The sequence below is a fragment of the Pseudophryne corroboree genome, chromosome 2, assembly GCF_028390025.1.
Source record: "Pseudophryne corroboree isolate aPseCor3 chromosome 2, aPseCor3.hap2, whole genome shotgun sequence".
Taxonomy (NCBI): Eukaryota; Metazoa; Chordata; class Amphibia; order Anura; family Myobatrachidae; genus Pseudophryne; species Pseudophryne corroboree.
The window spans coordinates 860,275,266-860,297,991 of NC_086445.1; the positions used below are offsets into that span (position 1 = coordinate 860,275,266).

Below are 22,726 nucleotides of genomic sequence, written 5' to 3' on the forward strand. Positions count from 1 at the left end.
AAACCGCCAAGGCGGCACAAGGAGCAGGGTGGCGATGGCGGAAGCCACCAGAATGCTTCGCGGGGCGGAGAATCACGTAAAAGCACTGTCAGCAGTGTTCATTCCGGGAGTTGACAACTGGGAAGCAGACTTCCTCAGCAGGCACAACCTCCACCCGGGAGAGTGGGGACTTCATCAAGAAGTCTTCACACAGATTACAAATCGATGGGAACTGCCACAGGTGGACATGATGGCATCCCGTCTCAGCAAAACGCTACAAAGGTATTGCACCAGGTCAAGAGACCCTCAGGCGATAGCTGTGGAAGCACTAGTAACACTGTGGGTGTTCCAGTCGGTCTATGTGTTTCCTCCTCTTCCTCTCATACCCAAGGTGCTGAGAATCGTAAGAAAAAGAGGAGTGAGAACAATACTCATTGTTCCGGATTGGCCAAGAAGGACTTGGTACCCGGAACTGCAAGAAATGCTCACAGAGGACCCATGGCCTCTGCCTCTCAGACAGGATCTGTTGCAACAGGGGCCCTGTCTGTTCCAAGACTTACCGCGGCTGCGTTTGACGGCATGGCGGTTGAACGCAGGATCCTAGCGGAAAAAGGCATTCCGGATGAAGTTATTCCTACGCTGATAAAGGCTAGGAAGGACGTGACAGCAAAACATTATCACCGTATATGGCGAAAATATGTTGCTTGGTGTGAGGCCAGGAAGGCCCCTACAGAGGGATTCCAGCTGGGCTGGTTCCTGCACTTCCTACATCAGGAGTGACTATGGGCTTAAAATTAGGGTCCATAAAGGTCCAGATTTCGGCCCTATCCATTTTCTTTCAAAAGGAACTGGCTTCACTTCCTGAGGTTGACGTTTGTAAAGGGAGTGCTGCATATTCAGCCCCCTTTTGTGCACCTTGGAATCTTAACGTGGTGTTGAGTTTCCTGAAATCTCACTGGTTTGAGCCACTTAAGACCGTGGAGCTAAAGTATCTCACGTGGAAAGTGGTCATGCTATTGGCCTCAGCTTCGGCTAGGCGGGTGTCAGAATTGGCGGCTTTGTCAGGTAAAAGCCCCTATCTGGTTTTCCATATGGATAGAGCAGAATTACGGACTCGTCCGCAATTTCTGCCGAAAGTGGTGTCATCTTTTCATTTGAACCAACCTATTGTGGTACCTGCGGCTACTCGTGACTTGGAGGATTCCAAGTTACTAGATGTAGTCAGGGCTTTGAAGATTTATGTAGCCAGAACGGCTGGAGTCAGGAAAACTGAGTCGTTGTTTATCATGTATGCATCAAACAAGCTGGGTGCTCCTGCTTCAAAGCAAACTATTGCGCGCTGGATCTGTAACACGATTCAGCAGGCTCATTCTGCGGCTGGATTGCCGCATCCAAAATCAGTAAAAGCCCATTCCACAAGGAAGGTGGGCTCTTCTTGGGAGGCTGCCCGAGGGGTCTCGGCATTACGGCTTTGCCGAGCATCTACTTGGTCGGGTTCAAACACGTTGGCAAAATTCTACAAGTTTGATACCCTGGCTGAGGAGGACCTTGTGTTTGCTCATTCGGTGCTGCAGAGTCATCCGCACTCTCCCGCCCGTTTGGGAGCTTTGGTATAATCCCCATGGTCCTTACGGAGTCCCCAGCATCCACTAGGACGTTAGAGAAAATAAGATTCTACTCACCGGTAAATCTATTTCTCGTAGTCCGTAGTGGATGCTGGGCGCCCGTCCCAAGTGCGGACTTCTTCTGCAATACTTGTATATAGTTATTGCTTAAATAAGGGTTATGTTATGTTGCATCAGGTTATCTGATGCTCTGTTGTTGTTCATACTGTCGACTGGATAAGTGTATCACAAGTTATACGGTGTGATTGGTGTGGCTGGTATGAGTCTTACCCTGGATTCCAAAATCCTTTCCTTGTAATGTCAGCTCGTCCGGGCATAGTTTCCTTAACTGAGGTCTGGAGGAGGGGCATAGAGGGAGGAGCCAGTGCACACCAGTAGTCCTAATTCTTTCTTGGAGTGCCCAGTCTCCTGCGGAGCCCGTCTATTCCCCATGGTCCTTACGGAGTCCCCAGCATCCACTACGGACTACGAGAAATAGATTTACCGGTGAGTAAAAAATTATTTTTCTCACCCTGGTAAACCGTGCAGAACTACATTTTAGTTTTGGTTGGAGTTTTGCTTTAAGAACAGTTTATAAATAGGCAAATTGTGGTGAGTTAATTAGCCTGTGCCTCTGTATATAAATATTTAGAGAGAACACCAAAGACAAAATTGAAATTGTAGCAGAAGACATGGAAGAAAGGGAACAGTCCACTCCGAAGGGACGTAAAACTGCAAACAGCCAAGGTCGGCGGAAAGGCCGAATTACTAGGTCAATGGCAAATGAGGCTGCTGCTGCAAATGCTTCTACATCATCACCTGCTACTCCTCCTGCTCCACCAGCGCCTGTGTCTGCCCCGACGGAGGAGTCTCCGCTGCCTGCAGCGTCTTCACAGGAGCAAAGTGAGTAACCTTGTGATCAAATGTTTCTACCGCTGCCTTGCATTTTTCAGCGGTCAGTGACCATGGACAGCACAACATAAAACAGTTCTAAATATAAGCTATACATGTTATGGTATAAATAAATAACTTTTAAATAACCATGTCCAAAAATGTTTTAAGCAAGGACAAAGATTCATTACACCATGTTTTGCTGTCTTAATTATCCTATTTAAGTATGAAGCATTGAAGGTGAACTTTCAGATTTCCCTAATTTTATCTTTAGCAAACACTTATGAAGTTCTAGCCAAACATCTGTGATCTGTGCATTGCAATAGATCAGCATGTGACACCATTGCAAGGGACTCCTGAGAAGACCTATGTAATCTGTCCAAGCCTCTTACATGCTATTTAATGTGACTGTACTGTTCATTGAACTCATTGCAGTACTGAAGGAAGCCCCATCTGCAGAAACAGTGCTTACCCACAAATGTGATTGTATTGTTGGTGGTGATGCAAAATTAGTCCAGTTTTGTAGCTTGTAGGATAGTACCCCATAAAGATGCAATTGAATCTGCTGGATGAGTTGCGGGCGTATCTGTAAGTGTGGTCAGCAGATTCTGCTGTAGGTCTGTGTGTACCATTATCATCAAAGCACATAACACCACCATGTGATCTGTACAATAGCCTCAAGTGGCCTTGCATCTGGATCTATCTAAGCTAGCCATGATTGAATTAGGTTAAGAACATCTATTTAAAACTTCCTGGCCCTCATTCAGATGTGGTTGGAGGGACTATCGCTGCTGCTTACAGCAATAGAAGTAGCAGCCATAGCACTAATTAGGTAATGCAGCAGGAGACATCGCACCTCCATTACTGATCCAGACTGCGTCGAAGGATGCAGTATCTGATCATCTCAGACAGCTGTTGGAGGGCTGCGTGCCCCATGAGGTCTCGCAAGCCGGCCGCCGCAAGTCTTACCTGGAGGCCAGGAAATCTTCGTCCTCTGATGGAGATCCTAGCTTCAACCCTCCCCTGCAATGGTGGCGACATGCCTCCGTTTGGAGAAATGGAGGCCTCTCCTCACCCCCAATCATCATCAGACTTTCTATAACTGACAGTTTGATGCCATAGTGCGACCAACATCGCAGACCTGTACTGCACATGCACAGTACGGGTCCGGCTCATGCATCAAAGTGCTGATAGTTCTGTAAGTACTCTGTCCATATCTGAATGAGGGCCACTGTGCATGAACTTAAACTTTAAACTGGTAATGGCCATCGATTGCTGTACCATCAGTGGGTTATAATAACCATAGATAGATAGCAATCAATAACTTTGTCCTTTGTTTTCTCAGTGTCAGGGCCCCTACGATGGGGCAGCGTTAATTTTGTACCATCGATGGCACCATAAAAAATAAAAAATGGCAAACAAACCCCAAAACACCTGACAACTGTTAAACACTTTTAAACGATTTAGAACATAGAAATTGGCCATTCATAATTGGTGGTCTTGTATCGATATTCTTGATCTATACGGGATAGTCATGTGCTATCTGTATGTTCCCCCCAGTGACTGCAGTCGCTGAGTATACATTGGGGGCAAGATGGATATACCTGGGGTTGCTCCTCTCTGCAGCAGCTAGTAGTAACACTGGGGCCATCACTGGATTACCCACAGCTGCTCCTCTTTGCGATCAGCGGTGATTGGAACACACTGGGCGGAGGGTTAAAGGGGCCGGCAATTTCTGACTGGTCACATCTGATGCAACCAAGCCAGGCAATTGGTTTTAAACATTCCCCTGCATATTTTGCGATTTATTGTTAAAATTACTTTGCCCCTGGCATTCTCCTTTTTGTGGTGTTAGCAGTGACTGTAGGAATAGGGAATAATGTCTGTGTATCTGACATAAGCACCAATTTGAAGTCATTATTTATTAAATAATTTAATTTAAACTGCACCAAGGCCTTTTTAGTAAAGTGGGCAAATCTCTCTTCCCTCTTATTTTACTATGATGCTGAGTGATGCTTCGGACCAGTGGCGTAGCTACCAGAGGTGCAGGGAGTTAGTTTACAGTTCTATGTGTTATATACAGGGCATAGCTACCATACGTGCAGGCAGTGCAGCTGCTATGGGGCTAGAGCTGAGAGGGGCCACCTTCCCTGTCACAGTTACATGTGTTATATACAAGGCATAGATACCATAGGTGCAGGAAGTGCAGCTGCTATGGGTCCAGAACTGAGAGGAGCTTTCTTCCCTGTCACAGTTACATGTGTTGTATACAGGGTGTAGCTACCATAGCTGCAGGGAGTGCAGCTGCTATGGGGCCAAGAGCTGTGAGGGGCCACCTTCCCTGTCACAGTTACATGTGTTATATACAGGGCATAGCTACCATAGCTGCAAGGAGTGCAGCTGCTATGGGGCCAAGAGCTGTGAGGGGCCACCTTCCCTGTCACAGTTACATGTGTTTATATACATTTTTCACCATTGGGTGGTACATAGGGGTCCTTTCAGACTTTTTCCATGGGGTCTGCAATATATCTAGGTATGCCCCTGGACCTGCTCATTGTAGTGTGGTATAAAATGAACTCGAGGGCATTATAATGTTATACACTATGAACCAGGGCACTGTAATGAGGCACAATATGAACGGGGAGCACTATATATTATGATGTGAATTGGGGGTACTGTGCGGCATAATGTGTACCGGCAGCTCTGAAATGTGACATAGGGTGAACTTAAGCACTACTAAGATTCATAAAAGAAACTAGGGCACTACTATGGGGCATTACATTAAATAAGGCTCTACTATGGTTCAGAAAAGGAACTAGGACACTATTATAGCGAATAACATTAACAACTGCTGCAGAGAAGTGTCTCTCTAGAAGCATTGGGTCACTTCAAAATGTTGAGACGGGGCCCACAAAGTTCTGGCTACGCCCCTGCCTCGGACACTTTTTTTTCTTCTTTTTTTTCCAGATTTCCATATGTCATATGAGATTCTTTCTCTTTGTTCTTAGTCAGTGGCATCCACACGCAGTCGATAAGGCTCCCCAACAGTCCGCATTTTAAGGATATCCATGCTTAGGCACAGGTGACAATTAGTACCTAAGTCAGTTTGATTATACCATCTGTGCACAAGCAGAGATATCCCTAAAACCTGGACTATTTGGGTGCCTTGAGGACCACATTTGGGAACCATTGGACTAAGTTTTCATCTTGTTCCATTGTAAGGTCACTACAGGAATATTTATACTGTTATCAAAAGTATTTGTCCTCTTATATCGACAAAGACTTGTCAATGGACGTGGTGCTTATGGGTTGTATTCACTATTTACATGAGGATATATTTAGTATATTGCATTGTACACCTTTCATCTAATTCATCCGGTTATCAAGATCTGAAAACATAGACAACAATTTAGCGAGAAGAGCTAGAATGTAAGGGTTTAAATTGAATATAGCCTTATAATTATCTCCATGCCTGGGTCATTGGGAGGTTGCTCCGTGCAGCCACGTTTTTTCCTGGTGCATTTCAATTTCTCTCACAGCCATGGGGGAAAAACAGGAGAGAGGGAAGGGTATGGAAGGTGAGGTACTTTGTTCATCTGTCACAGAACCTGCTACTGCAGTGGGGGAATGCGTGGGCACCTTAGGCTTAAAAAAGATTCTTAGATGCTATTGTAGCTTTAAATCAAGGTTAGTGTTCATTCATACACTTCTCAAGTTGTCCTCGGTAATAGATTTCCAACTAAAATCTTATAATGTGACCTTTGAGGGGCTTAAATGGATATCGGTTTATGTGTATTGTAACTGTATGGAGACAATGCTGCAATATCTCTGATTTGAAGTATGACCGTTGCACTGACATTTATATGTTTAAAATGGGACCTGTTCCTGAAAATGTGAATCTAGCCAGTGATCTTTTTTTCTCCAAAAATATATCATCGTTTTTTCCCATTTCTTTCAGTCCATTGCATTTGTCAGTGTTGCCAACATTTGTAATGTTTACATTGCTATAAAATCGGAATGCAACAGGTTGTTACACTCATGAGAGCTAGCCAAGATCAGGTGGCCTTCAGTTCACCAAATAGGCTGTTTGCTGAAGGTTTAGCAAACTTCTTACTCTTTTTGTTAATGGTTCTGTAGTTGGTGTTCTTTGTTGTTTTGTCCTTGTTGTCATTGCATTGTATAATGTAAGGTTATTTTTTTTATGCACATAGACAGCATAAATTTTATTCCTAACTACGATGTGTTTTACCATAATTAGGAATATTATAAATTATTAGGGGTTGGAAATTGTGAAGATTAACCTTATTCACTGCAAAGGATGAGTGGGACCCATTTAATCCCTGCAGGGGATCATATTTGGTGGTTACAGCTGGATACACACTACGCAATATTTTAAACGATTTTGCCAATTTTCACCCTTTTGAGCGCTAGGGTTTTATAATATTACCCAGTGTGTACAGTACGTACTATATCGGCGCGCTCCCGCGGGTCCTTAACGATGTTGTCAGTGCATGCAGGTATAACAGCATGTTAGGGCCGGCAGCGGGGTTGCGTCACTGAACGCTCTTGTTAGCGATATTGTTCAGTGTAAGCACTAAATCGGCCGCCCGGGAAAGAGCGGAAAACACTAGGCGATATCGCTTATGCATCATATTGCCTGGTGTGTACCTGGATTAACTTAAAAAGCCTCCATACAGATGTAGCTAAGATCAAGGAACGCTTAATGACATCGTCATGGCTTAATGGCATAATAATTTCTTATCTGCAGTGGCGTAATTAAGCACCGGACTATTCAGGATAAACATTGCAGATCTTTACAAAAGCCATGAAATAAGGAATAGAGCCATAAAAGTGCTCCATATCTCCTATCCTGGCCACAGGCTCAAGGGGTACGTTCATTCAAAAAAGAGGAGGATTCTCCATCGAAGATATTCTGTGGTGATCATGTTGAACACCCCTGAATTGCAGACACCTTTATGTAGTACAGAGATTGGGGAATATATTTCCAATCCTGGCTTCACTAAACTCGGGGAAAGAGGAGTGTTCCCTCCCTCTATTGAAGTACATCATAGTGATTACTGTCTTACTAAAGTCCTCCTGTGATAACCAGACTACATAAAACTGCATTGCGGAAATACTAGTAGACCTGATGGTATGCTGCTGTTAGTTCTACAGTCAATAGGTCGACCACTATTGGTCGACGTACATTAGGTGAACATGGCTAAAAGGTCGACTCTGGAAAAGGTCTACATGAGTTTATCACTTTTTCTTTCATTTGTGGAACTTTTTTTATACTTTTTGATCCACGTGGACTACGATTGGAAAATAGTAACCTATGCTGAGCGCAGAGGTAGCGGAGCAAGGCACCTTGCCCAAATGCTTGCCATGCGAGGGGACGCGGTGCACTAATTGGGGTACCACAGATTTTACGGTGTAAACAACACCAAAAAAATGTAAACCCCAAAACTCAGGTTGAGCTTTACACTTGCCGACCTTTTTCATGTCTAACTTTAGTCCATGTCAACCTATTTCATGTGTCAACCTAAAGCATGTCGACCAATAGTTGTCAACTAGTTATGGTTGACACAATGATCCACATCCAGACTTGATGCATGGGGGAGGGCACAATGTGTACAACTTCCCCTATCCTAGTGCCGTACACTCTCAAAGGCACCTTAGTTTCTTGTGATCAGTAACACCCCGTGCTATCAAAAGTGTCCAGAGATGGTGGGCTTCTAATGCCAAGAACTCCAACATGCATCATGATTTTCAGTTGCAGAATTCAACTTTTTGCTGTTTTTAGAAAGCTGCATTAATGCAAGAGCATAAAACAAAGTAGTTCTCAGTGGTTGTCCCAAAGACAACAAACAAAAACACCCGCTGTGCTATTTTTGCTTTTAGTTCACGTTCTTGCAGTTTTAACATAACAATTGGACTCTTAAACCACCATTTTATTTGAAATAGGAAAATAATGAATCTCTTACTGTGCAGTTGTATTCTGTGAATTGTTTCCTGTGAGTCAGACTGCAGATTGCACACCTGCCTGCACTGTTACTGCATAGGTTGGTATCGGGTGATTGTAACCGGTCACATAACCGCATCCCTTACTGCACACATTTCTGTGTACTATTGGCATCTAACATTTAGAAGGTAGTAGTTATTTGATGTATAATGATTGTGGCATTGGGCCCTTATAGAGTTTTGCAGTTCAGTGAGTGACGTTCTGGAGCAATTCAGTGTTGGGCAGTGTCTCGCCAGGGACTCTACCTCTATAGTGAGAGGACTGAAGAGATACCGGGGACCCTGATATGATAAACTGTGAGAACCCAGATAGACATTGATGTGTTAAATGTGGGACTATAGCTTGTGTTCCCCATACATTCAGAAACAAGCACTTACCCATGACAGCTCATGCTTATCATCATTTTCTGTTGTTTTTAGTACAATGTACAGTTCTTTAGTATCCGAAAATGTTAGAACATTTCTAAAATTTCTAAAGTGAGTAACCTACAGTTTGTATTCTGGGCTGTAGGGTTATGTATCCTATTATGAGTATTACAAATCATGTAGGAGATCGCATTCTGTACGAGTGTCACTGTGTGATGTCAGAAACACGCAATGTAATATATATAAAAGATGGACATTTGTAGTCCTATAAGTGTGTTTTGTCCTTAAGGTGTGTACATACGGTGCGACTTTTCTTACAATTTTGACTATAAAGTCAAAATAGTAAGAAAATATTGTGCATATTGCGCCGTGTGTATAGTCCTTGCGATGCATCGCAAGGAATAATATATTGTGCAGGCAGCCCAACATTGGCTATATCGGCGGGGCCGGAGAATAGTCAATGTCGGGCTGTGCACAGCATTAGACCTTGGTAGTATCGTTCCAGATCTGATATAGAAGTAAGGAAGAGTGAATTCATGCCATTTCTCAGCAGACTGACACTTCACTACATTTAAAATGCATTTGGTTTTTGAGACTGCTTTATTCCCGCATCTAATATGCTACTTGTTAAAACAAACCCAGGTGAAAATAAATTTGGCAATCAAGTGACAACTGTATTTTGTTTCATTTTATTAGCCTAACCTGTGAGTACAGTCGAAAAACATGGCGGCGGGCCTCCTGTAGGCGCCGGCAGGAGGCATCCTTAATTTCTGCTTGTTGAAGGGGACGGAGGCGGCGGTCAGCATGTTGGGTGGCCTTGCCCTACGATGGGCGGCCCCCAGAATGCGAACAGAAGGATTGTAAATTCTAATTAGCAGAATTTGCAATCCTTACTGAATTAGCCTATTTTGCGATATGTGCTAATTTTTCTTATGATTTTGACTATATAGTCAAAATCGTAAGTAAACTTTCCATAGTGTGTATGCACCATAACTTCTGTATGGATATCACTTATCTGTACTGCAATCTAGTGGACTAACTGCTTAATTAGCAGAATTTGCAAACTTTTTTCTAGCATGCTGGGGGCCACCCATCGCAGGGCAAGGCCGCCCAGCATGCCCACCGCTGCCTCCCACCTTCAACAAGCAGAATTTGCGAACGCCACCATGTTCCTGATCGCAGCGGCTGCGTATGATGTCACACAGCCGCCGCGATCACGCCCCCGTTCACGCTGCTCCGCCCCCGTTTTGGCCAGCTCTTGCCCCCGCAACGCTCCTTCTCCGCCCTGAAACGGAGAGTTGCTGATTGACAGGAAGAGGCAATTGCATTTTCTGCGGCCCCCCGCAGAAAGTGCGGGTGCATGTGCATGACTATGCTGTGCATGCATCCGCAGCTCGATCGCAAGAATTCCGGTGGGATCGCGATTTGTGATCCAACCTGAATTAGCTCCTAAATCCTTGGCCCAGTTTAGTTTGCAACTTATACAGACGTGTATTAAGGAAATACACATACACATCAAGTGTTTTGTATTACTAAGCTGTTGACATACATGACATAACTTACATGTTTGTACTTTATGAATGGTGTCCATTAAACTTGTTAGGTGGGAGGGGCTTCTATAACCAGACACTGTTTGAGTGACAGATTTGTATACTTGCTGTGTAGCATTTGTGTGGTCATAGGTCAAATATTTGCAGTCCAAGCTTTTTGACCTATATCTGTTCCTATCTATTCACCTGTCTGTAATGGAGTGGACAGGTAGCTATTTACTTTTAAATGGAATATCGAGGTAACACTGAATTTCCAGTTTGGTTTTGAAACTTGACTTACCTTGCCTAGAACACATTCTCCATGTTTTCATTGTGTAGAGCAATATGTTTCCTGAAATTGGCTGCAAGCTCTCAGGAGCAGGGTTCTTCCCACCCTTCTACCAAACCCTGTCATTGCAACCTTGCATGCCACTTTTTGAATGCTGTATACCCTGCTGTGCATCACTGTGGCTCTTTGCAACCATTATAATAGTCTTAGGGTTCAGGTTAATGCGTCGCAGTAATATGCAAACATATATTAACCCAACATACATTAATAACAAGAAAAAGGACCATAAACCTGACACCCTTCACAAACCTTTGTATACAGATTATCTGATTTGCCTGATGTGACAAGTTAAGGATATTACATTTGTGGCAATCTGTGACACATCAATGGCACCTCAGCCAGTCGTGTGATTCTGCGTGCGCTGAACTTCCATTACTACTGGGGCATTTGCTGTGTGTATTCATGTCCTTGTTATGTGTATTTTGTATTAGTAAGGTTCAATAAAAATTTATATACATCAGCAAACGATAACCCGGCACTCAGTGGTGGGTTCAAATCATAAATGCTGCTGTGCCATCCATAGCTCCAACGGCGTGGGCCAATATTAGGAATTGTAATGCAGCGGTACTCAAGCTGTCTGAATAAGTATATAAAATGCAGCTTTATTGGTCCAACGGCGTTTCGGGGTAAAACGGCGTGAGAACGGGGTAAAACCCTGAAACGCTGTTGGACCAATAAAGCTGCATTTTATATACTTATTCAGACTGCTTGAGTGCCGCTGCATTACAATTCCTATATATATATATATATATATATATATATATATATATATATATATATCTATCTCTCAAAATAATTAGTCTATACAAAAAATAAATTGAGCTAGAAATCCTTTTTTAGAATATTGTGAACAAGTAATTACAGTCTTTATGTAGCGTTGTCTCACTGCTATAACTATTAATGACATCTATCTCACCATCAGATTCTGTTGCATGTTTTTTGTACTTTTTGTATCTACAGTATATACATTTTTCTTTAGTTACAGTACTGTGTGTTCTTGTATTTTCTGTTTGCAAACCATGAGGTTCCTTTGCTCAGCCTTTAAAGCATTCTTTATTGTACTATTATTTGCACGGGACAAGTAACATTTTTGTCTTGTTGTCCATTATTGTTTCCAGCAGTTTATTGTATTACCATAAGCTACTTTCTACTTCTCCTGTCTGATCCATTGCTTTTTGTGCAGACTGTTCCTTATTATAGAACTTTAGCCGCTCTTCATGTTTATCAGTTTTCATTTATTTGGTGTTACTGTTTTTGCATATTCCAACTTATCATTTGTGCTTTCAAGCGATATGGAGTTCTTATAGCTTAGTTTTACGTTGAATGGGCATTATCAGTCCTTAATGGTAGTTATTTTTGTGGTGAGACCTTGTTTGGAAGTGGTACTGTATATGGATTATATGACCGTGGTGGTAATTTACCTTGTAGTGAGAATTTCTGTTTGATGCTTCGGTAAACACAGGAGTGTTACTCTGATGAATGCTGTTATTTTAGGCCCCTGATGAAGCTGTGGCATTCATCCCTCTAGCCTGTGGCTTTAGTCCTTTTACATTCATTCTGCAGTTTTTTTTTCTATTCTGCATGGAATAGTTTTTTTCAGTTCATTTTTCATTGTGATGCTGAACTGCTCATTAATCTCCCCTTCGTTCGCTAACTTGTCACAAGCCCTCTCGTCATAGTCAGTAGTGACTGCCTCCTACCATCACAGTCTGCCTTCCCCTCATATGGCTTGTACAGAGGAAGCCTGCACATAAACGGATCACTAAGTGTGGTGCTCGTAATGCAAATCCAGGTCTTTCTTTTTGATGGGATTTGCTGTGTTGTGCTTTCAGCTTCTGCAGAGACCGTGGAGACCTCCCGTTGGACTGAAGAAGAAATGGAAGTTGCTAAAAAAGGTAACGATTTCAAGTTTGGTTTCTGTGGATATCTCGAGTGAGACGTAGATGTCGCTGATCTAGTAGACTCTGTGTGCTGTATCAAAGTAGTTGTAGCATTATCTGCTCTAAGAAATGATTGCAAGCTGTCTAATGCTACATGTGGCCTTGTGATTTGATGTTCCGTATTCCCGAACCTTATTATTCTTGATTGGATTACTGTCATTTGTGTGAAACTCAATCCAGGAGGGCTGGGAGCGCCAAGCCTTTTATGTATTACACCACGATTGGAAGGCAGCAGGTCACATGGTCACACATAGTGCTGACAACTCTGCTTTGTATCTGAATTGGGGCTCTGTACTCTTGATATGATCTTTGTTCTGTCATTGGAAATTGGTTAAGTAGAAAGATATCCTTGTTTGTAGGAAAAGTGCAGCACCCCAAGACATGCAAGACAGTTTAACTTTGTTTTTGTTTTTTGTTTGTGTTGGTTGTAAATCATTTATAGCAATAACATGATGCTGCTAAAAAGGTCTTCTTAGAAGGTATTTTCTCAAGCAAGTCTTAACAATACTGAAAATCTTTCCAATATTGTTTTCTAAAGGAACTCTAGTTCTAGGATTCTAATCCTTCATGAACTACTTGCGCTTATCACTGCAATCTAAGACCCCTGACTCCCCTTCTCTCCACGAAAACAGATTGTTTTCCATCTTTGTTGTGGTTACGGTTGTAGTCACACTGTAGTGAATTAACACATGCACACCCCAGGGCTCTGGCTGGGGCACAGCTCTGCTTTACTGCAGCTTCAGATAAACTTGCTATTGCTGATTTACATTTATGTGCTTCTGGACCACTCTCCGTATGATTATTGCATTTATTCCTATGAAAAAATTTCTATTCTTCTGTTATTGCTGATATGCCAAAAACCCTCCTCCTGAAACATATTACTGATTACTTTGTGTTATTGACTCCTGTGTCTTGATAACATTTGTCTTTTATTTTGCTTTCAGCACGTCTGTCTGTCTCTCTCTCTCTCTCTCTCTCTCTCTATCTCTCTCTCTCTCTCTCTCTCTCTCTCTATATATATATATTTATCTGCATGTGTTTGTCCTTGTGTATGCATGCTTGTTTGCTGTGTTGTATGTTTTGTGTTTTCATTTTTGTGTTAGTGCTACACGGGTCTCGTTTAGTGATATTAACAAAGGGGAACCCTGTGCCTGGAATAGCTGCTGCTTGTTTCTTTGATCTCCACAGAGAGGTGAAATAGGTGTTTACCTGGAATGACTCTAATAATCTGCTCCTAATGCAGTCACACATGATTAGTAGGGCAATGGAGGGCTTCTGCAGGGCATGACATGTGAATTTAGTTCATTTCAGGACAGGAACGAAAGACCTTGCCAGCCCGTGGGACTTAAAGACATTTAACATTCGTCGTTCCTCAGCCAGAATTTGACTTGGAAGAAATATTTTCACTAAAATATAGATTTGTTCATTGCAACGGTCCTTGGTTACATGTGTAAAGATCCATGTATTTATATCTATACTATAACAGGACAACATCAAATAAGAGTGGTGTTGGTCTTCTCTATAACCTCTGTAAGTCTAACACAACCTTTTCAAACTAGCATGATCAAAGTGATTATTTTGTAGATAAAGTTGCCTGACCTCTGTTACAGAAAGACCATACGGATCTTGTGTCCAGGATGCCCGTTCCACCAAAACAAATCCCCCTCCAAATATCAAATACAGCTTCATAATATGTTGGCACTTGAGTAAACAATAAAAATAATAATAAGAGGTGCCAGCGTGCATGAGTTTCTCAGCAATTGAAAATATCATGGACATGGAACCTCACAGTCCTGGAACCCCACAGTTCTGATTCTAACAACAAAATGAAACTAAGGGGAGGAAGTAAAAGCATTTTAAAGTGCCCATACACTAGACTACTAAGATATCCTTTGAACTCCCTGGCAGTCCTTGACCAGCGATCTAGTGCAATACACAAAAAATAGATCTTTTGCAAGATCTAAAGATTTAGGAGTGGCCACGTCCATGAGCATGTTGTGTTTAATGATAGTTTGAGATCTTCCTTGCAGCAGGGAAGATCAGAATCTCCGACAGGTGACCCACGGGACTGCAAATCGTTATCGTTCATAGACACTGAGGGGTCTGCACTCTTGTGACCGATTAGTCTTTCTGATCCGTCGGAAACAGCCAAATCGCTCATCATATCGTCTAGTGTATGGGCACCTTTACTTTGCCAAGTAGTAATTCTGCAGCATTCAAGTGTCATATGTGATGTGCAGATATGCACATTTCTTTTGCACAGCTCACTTCCTGAATCTGATACTGCTATGTTGGCAGTGAAAAATGCACGCAGCGTTACTTACATACATGTTGTGCAACACGTCGCCTACAGCAGGCTGAAAACAATTTAATTTATTGTGTGCTTTGTGATGGGAGAAGGTGGCTTCTGCATCATGTGACCTCCCCCGCACACTGCAGGGAGGTCACAACAGCTCCTCTAGTAAGAGAAGTAGGAGAGTGTAGTGTACTGTGCACCGCATGCTCTCCCTCCATTTGCAGGCTGTAATAGTCAGCATTTCTAGGCTGTTGATTAGTGGGGTACATGTGGAGAATGCCAGTGACGGAGCTACAGACTGGATGGCATGTGGGCAGGTATGAAAGGCATGTGGAGGCAAGTGAGGCTTTCTGTGTGGCATGTTTGAGGAGTTTTGTATATGTGGAACCTGAATGCTTGTGGGGCTCTGATTAGCATGTGGTAAGGTGGAGTTTCAGAGTATATATGGGTATTTTTTGAGCAAGTAAGGTGCAGAAGTTGTTTTGGGGCTGTTTTTATTCTTAAAATTAAGGATAGCATGAGGACATGTTGAAGGTCAGCATGCTGCGCGTGCAACTTTTAAATTATTTTAGGGTGCCCATCGCTGCTTGAAATACAGTCAGGAAACCAAAACCAATGTGGTGCCCGCTATTATTAAGATAGCTTGCTAACTTCTGTACACTACTACCTTTTATAGTGCACTGTAATGTCTACATCTAGGCAGGAAAAAAATGAGTGTGCTAGATATATCTAGTATAATCTGTATATTGTTCAGTGTGACATACTATAAATAAATTTGTTTTCATTGCCACAAATTGGTAATTGGTAATTTTTTTTTTTTTTTTGTAACTGTAGTCACATCCCTTCCGGGGTAAAGGCTGGGAGATCCTGGAGGGGGTAGGTGTAGGCGGTGTGGTGAACAGATTGTCTCCTACAGCCCCACCCCTGCTTCCTTACCATGATTTGAGCTATTGAGCAAGCCAGAGGACCTCCCCGCTTCACTGGGGGAGTGGGCGGGGTATGGTATGCTGGTCTGTTCTCCAGGGAGAACTCCCTGAAATATGAGGATCTCCTGGACATTACATGAGGACATTGCATTAAGGTCATCACGAACAACGTGCCCATAAGTGAAGTCATCAGAACTCCCAGAAACACTTATTATTTATGCAGTGATTTATAATACTGGAGAGAGGAGCTACCATTGTTAGTAAATTAGAGGAAGACACCTTTACCATACACAAAAAAGGAAAGGTTATTCGCTTCACAAGCCTTCTAATTTCTATTTTACATTTCTTAAAGACAAAATATGTAAAGACATAAGGTTAAGTACCTTGAAGTGATCAAAAATGTTTAGCCTTTGCTGTTACATTTGGTAAAGTGATTTCAGCATGCCGTTGCCTTATTAGCCCAGTGTAGTCACTTACAGACCAAATGTAAACAGCCATGCTCTATGTACTGTACATTTCTTCTGTCACCTCCTTACATGTGGTTAGCCATCTTCTGGGCACGCTTAATTTGTGCACAAACGCTGTCTTGAGCACACCCACTGTGTTCCTGAGAGCATTGCAAATCTATATGGAGTGTGCGGTCTTTCATTAAAAAGCTTATTTAATTATACTGTGGACAGGTTAAAGGTACAGGGTTGTTGGAGGGGCTTTCATCCCCAGGCATTAGATTAGACCATTGCTCTTCAACCTGCGGCCCTCCAGCTGCTGTGGAACTACACATCCCAGCATGCCCTGTCACAGTTTCCTATAAAGGCATGCTAAAACTGTTGCATGGCATGCCAGAATGTGTAGTTCCACAACAGCTGGAGTGCCGCCGGTTGGAGACCCATGCTTTAGACCGTCTCGACTGGAGATCTGGATGGCCGGCTGAGTGATCTTTGGGACCCATTGTTTAGTTTAGAATTAACATGTTTCCAATTCTTTAGAATTCTTTTGCAGATGACCTAAAAGTATTTGTTTTAAAATCTACCAATATTTACATTTGGACAGAATAACACGTTTACAAGTTTGTAGTACACCATAGACTTGTTGAGAGTGGATTTGTTCATTTCAATCCAACCTAAAATACATGTATTAGGAACCACTGCTGGGTTGGGTACAAAATCCCTGCAGTTGGGATCCCGACAGTCAGAAGTCCGACAACGGAATCCCTGAAGAATCCCAGCAGATGGCAGTAAGTATCTTTCACCCTAATCCTAACTCTGCCCCTCCCCTCCCCCCTTTTTTTTATTTAACCCTAACCCCAACTTCCCTGTACTTAACACGGGGATCCGTTGGGAATATCATTGTCTGGATCCCACTGTCTGCCAGTATTTTGACCACTTCCCCCACTCGGATTACTGTACTGCAGTAATATAGGAAACTCCCCCCCCCCCCCCCCCCCCACACGTTTTGGAACACACACATTTTGTGCAATCAATCAGAGCTCAGCAAGAAGCATAATAGATACTTTTGGTGACATTTTATGGTAAATGTTTCACAGGTAACTGTAATGGTCTGTGCATCCATGTGGTTTTTCATCTGTCCAGCATGGGTTCCATTTTCTAATACCATTTTCAGACATACGACCCAGGAATTTCCCTGCTCAGACCTGGGCTTTTCACTTCTGAATAATCCCAGGTTTTTGCTCGAGGCCCCTTTTCACAGTACAGCTAATACCTTTGAAAGACCCAGGTCATCCACTTTCAGACATGAGCCTGGTCTGCCTTGGCATTCTACAAGCTTTGATTGCTAGGCTGCTGTCTCTCTCACACACACATGTCATATACACACATCACACTCGTACACATACACAGGTCACACTCGTACATGTCATACACACACATGTCAGACTCATACATGTCATGCACACACGTCAGACTCATACATGTCATACACACACATGTCACACTCATACATGTCATACACACACACATGTCACACTCATACATGTCATACACACACGTCACACTCATACATGTCATACACACACGTCAGACTCATACATGTCATACACGCACATGTCATACACACACATGTCAGACTCATACATGTCATACACACACACGTCAGACTAATGCACACACACACTTGGCGATGGAAGCTGAAAGCACATCCCCGACGTCACACAGCCCAGGGTGTAAACAGGCAGTTCCGGCCCCTTCCTGGCAGCCGCCCCTCCCCCTCCTAAGGCTCCTAAGTGCGACCTGGGTGTAAATTCCTGGGTCGCACCATTCACACTTAACCCAAGTTGTCTACCCGGGACGAATGTCCCAGGAAAATCCCTGGTCAATAGCAGGGCCGCCGACCTGGTGGTGCCTTTCAGACATTCAGAAATCCTGGGTTGATTTGCGTTCATGTGCAAAAACCCAGGATTTAAAAGTAAGTCTGAAAGGGTTATTCATGGTAGCCAAAGGCTGAAAGGCTGCCTGTGGGTACAGAAATGGATGAATAATCCTTATAGGACGGTTGGTACACACACAGGCCTCCTGCCAAATCGCACATGTCCTACTTTTTTGTGCGATAAAGTACTGTAGTGTAGTTTGGTAGGAGGTCCACTCACAGGCAGTAGCTTAATAGATGTTATCCTTTTCTGCACTCTTGGTCTGCCTTCAAATAGCATTACATGATTGGGTTGAATGAAAAACCACCTTCGTGCTCCATAGATTTTACCCATATTAACCAGAATAAAAACTGCTTCATAAAGTAGAAAAATTGCCTATAAAATCTGATTATTTGTTGTGGACTTTTGTATACTGTACAGTTACCTGTAGCAGCTTTCATAACTGTTCCCATATTGCGGTGTCTGTTATGCAGCTCACGCTGACGCTTACCAGGCTCAACCCAATAACCCAGGCTCTCAATCTCTGTACTTAGGTATTACCCCCTTTACATTTCTGATGTTTACTTCTGGCAGCATGTAGTTGTTTGTATGGTCACTGAAATGCTTTCATGTATACAGTGATTTATAATATAAAGCAAATTCTCTCTGGATTGCAGGAAAGCATATGGGGACCACAACTTACACATCTGGTTTTATATTTTCCTATTCTTTTCTTGCTGGTTTTATAGTTTGTACTGATAAGCCGGGTGTAGTATGAGTTGCCAGCATACCGGCGCCGGGATCCCGACTGCCGGCTTGCCGACAGCGAGGCGAGCGCAAATGAGCCCCTTGCGGGCTTGCTGCGTGCATGATGGCGCGCGCTATCTATTCTCCCTCCAGGGGGTTGTGGACCTCCAGGAGGGAGACAAGGTGTTGGTATGCCGGCATTATGTGCGCTGGGATCCCAACAACCGGTATACTGAATACCACCCGATAAGCCATTTGATGAGCTGACATTACCACTCAGTATTGTATGCTTAGCTGGGAAATGAGGGACCAGCAACGTTCTTTGATACTGATCCATTGTAACACCAGGGCGTTTGACCAATTTGTGTCCAGCCTCCTAAGTGCAGCTCTTGAAACAGGTGACTACAAAATCATTCATACGCTGACAAACACATTGAAACATAGAATTTCTTTTCAAATTGTTATTACATTACTGAGATGGCCTTCTTCACTGATCCTTGTTATGACAAATCTTTGTAGATTATAGATGACCTAGTTTGTGACCTCTATTTGGGTAGTAATTGGGCTATTCATTTATTTTCTGATTGCTAGATATGATCTTATGGCTTACTGTGTTTCAAAGACTTAGGTGGCTTTCCATTGATCTGGGTTTGTTTTTGCAGGCTTGGTGGAACATGGTCGTAACTGGGGAGCTATCGCCAAGATGGTTGGAACGAAGAGTGAAGCCCAGTGTAAAAATTTCTACTTCAATTACAAAAGGAGGCACAATCTGGATAATTTGCTGCAGCAGCACAAGCAGAAAGTAAGTATTGGTGTAAGACTTGTTTTACAAAAGGCAGAAATACTTGACCAGGAATCGTCTGTCACTTGTATTCATTGTTATTTACCTGCTATATGCCTCTGTATTAGTAGAACTTTTTCTCTAGCTACTTAATACAATGCAGACTTCATTTTTATTTTTCATGGAGTCATATCCTACAACTGATAACATTTGTAAGCTATAGCTATTACGTAGTCATTGACGAATAACCATTTATTAAAGTTGTTTCTTAAAACGTATGCGCTGAGGATTTCACCAGGTAGGTATTCATTTAGTTTAGGAATACAGAAGCCTTTCCTATGTATTCACCACAATACGATTAGGCTGTCAGCCGCCACTACTATTTTTTTTTGTTATCTATTTTTGTTGTAGCAGTGTTGCTGGGGAGATAACCATAAAGCCAGGTACACACAAGCCGATAGTATGTGGCGATTCGGTAAACGATTCGATTCGACTCGACAGACTGTTTATCACATCAGTGCAGTTTCTTGCTCAGTGTGTAATTTCTTTTGATCTCAGCCAATCAGGAGAGAGAAAATGCGAACTGTGCCTTTTATGTACTTGTAGCCTCATACGTATAACCTCAATACACCATACACCGGGAGATGCTCGGCGTGACTAAGTCACTCCAAGAAGTGCAGTGCCTTATTCACATTGCAGAAACCCTAAAACACCACTCAGAGGGCCGGCTGTAATGACGCCTGAGTTCGGCGGCCATGCGGGAAGCCGGCCAAATCTTTTTTTAAAAGGGGCAATCACTTACAAGGCAAAACCATGCCGCACTACTGCCGAACTTTGGCGTCCTTACATCCGGCTCAAGTGTACTAGATGCTGGGCTGCGACTTTAATCTCACAGGAATTTGTTTTAAATATGTACAAGGTCACAGATGAAGCACAATGGAACTATGTTTAAGAAAAAGCCAGGACCACTTTGTATACAGATTCACACTCGGTCGCATCTAGTGTATAAATTTCCACATCAAATTGATCAGTGCAATCTGGCAAAGTAGTTTTGACGATTGTAGTTTTATTGTTGCAAATAAGATGCATTTTTTAGTGAAGGGCACTCGGTGCGCCTGAGCCTCCCATGGCCTGGCTGTTTGGCACGACTGAAGCTACAGTGTATGTGGACACATGTTTATATATCCAATTTTCGATGATAAAACTCATAGTTGATATCGGTTAGATGGCTTTTATGCAGTGCATCATATTAGTGTTTTCAGTGCAAGTACACAGTATGTGAACACAACTAATGAGGCCCATGCTATTCTGTGTGTCCATACTCGCTTGCATTGCAGTATATACTGCTTACCTCACTTCCATGTGCTGTAAAGTATGTCCCCATTCTTCAAATAGCCTGTTGCTCGCTAAATGAGTGCATTGTATACATACCCCTTAGGAACTAATAAATGTGATTGTAAGCTGCATGTGAATGGGCCAATGACATGTATGTAGCAGCACTGCTAAGTAACGTTTTCCGTAATAGAACAGTTATTCTCTATTCATTTTTCATGAACACAGGGAGTCCCTGAGGTTCTTGCTCACTGTCAAGGAATTGCATCACAGCTGTCATGGAAAACCACTTGTATTTTACTAAGCAGCTGTTGGCGCTCTCAGACAGTTGCTGCTGCTTTCATTCACTTACATTTTAATTGCAGCAGATTAAAAATAGCAAAAAGGGTCATTCCATGGTAACAAACGTTACATATTGAAATATATATCATGTGAAATATATGTTTTTGAGCATGTGTTTTGAATATTTTGTGCAAAGTAAATGTTGTTTGTGTGGTACAGGATATTCTTTAAGTTTGATGCAAAGCTTTTCATGAAAACTGGTAACAAACGTTACATAAAAAGACAATTTTCATGGAACGGCCCAAAAAAGGTTGACAATAATTGGATCATATTATGAATGGTCAGCATGCAGTTTTCTGTGTTTAGCACATGCAGTTTGTACTTTTCTCTCCCCACACGTGCAGTGATAGTGGATAAGCTTGCTAATCCATCTTTTAGAGCCTTTCTAGGTTTTCAGAGCATAACCATCAAATATGGGTTCCTCCCGGTATTCCAGTTTCCTCCCACGATCCAAAAATATACTGGTAGGATAATTGGCTCCCAACATAAATCAACCTTAGCGTGAATTTGTGTGCGTGTAGTGTGGTAGGGAATATAGATTGTAAGCTTCACTGGGGCAGGGACTGATGTGAATGGCCAAATATTCTACGGAATATGTGTGCACTATTTAATTTAACTATTTATTTAACTGGTAATAAATAAATAATATTTGGATTTGTATGGAAAGATTACAAGACCTCAGAGTGTAACTTCTGCCGTATGATCAGCATTTCAATTATTTGCTCTCCAATAAACAGCAATTAATTTCTGATAGTACTGGAATTTTTTTTACCAGGAGGCTGAGCAAAGCTTTAAGCAAATGCGTCATACACAGAAGCTGTGTAGTAGTCAGTCTTGCTGCAATCCCTATTGCATCATAGCAATTTCCACCTAATCTGAATCTTTTTTGCAGACTCCCCGCAGGCCACGAGAAGAGCGAGATGTCTCACAATGTGATAGTGTGGCTTCTACGGTGTCTGCTCAGGAGGATGAGGACAATGACGCTTCTAACGATGAAGAAAATCCTGAAGACAGTGAAGGTGGTAATTGTGATTTCCGTTGAATTTTGTAAAACATTTTGATACAAAAATAAATATTTTTTTTTAAATAAAATGATTAAACCCAAAATATAAGGTCAGATTGACCTGCAGAAAGCCAATATGAAAACGTAAAAACTCGACATACTATTTAATTTTTTGCTAGTATTTAATAATTTGATATAAAATTACAGAGATAAAACAGTCCCCACTTGTAGCCATACAAAGAGGAGTCTTTATTACTT

The 22,726-nt window shown here is 42.4% G+C and overlaps 1 protein-coding gene across 16 annotated transcripts in view; it reads left to right on the forward strand.

The window, feature by feature from the left end:
* Nucleotides 1-22,726, forward strand: part of NCOR1 (nuclear receptor corepressor 1) — a 426,430-nt gene that overhangs the window by 264,145 nt on the left and 139,559 nt on the right. For 13 of the 16 annotated variants that reach the window (XM_063955846.1, XM_063955845.1, XM_063955858.1 and 10 more), the window contains 4 exons: nt 2,236-2,486; nt 12,572-12,634; nt 19,673-19,812; nt 22,358-22,484. In XM_063955846.1, the coding sequence (XP_063811916.1) occupies nt 2,236-2,486; nt 12,572-12,634; nt 19,673-19,812; nt 22,358-22,484 (581 nt within the window). The remainder of the gene's footprint in view (nt 1-2,235; nt 2,487-12,571; nt 12,635-19,672; nt 19,813-22,357; nt 22,485-22,726) is intronic. The other 3 variants (XM_063955853.1, XM_063955856.1, XM_063955857.1) reach the window with 1 other exon arrangement.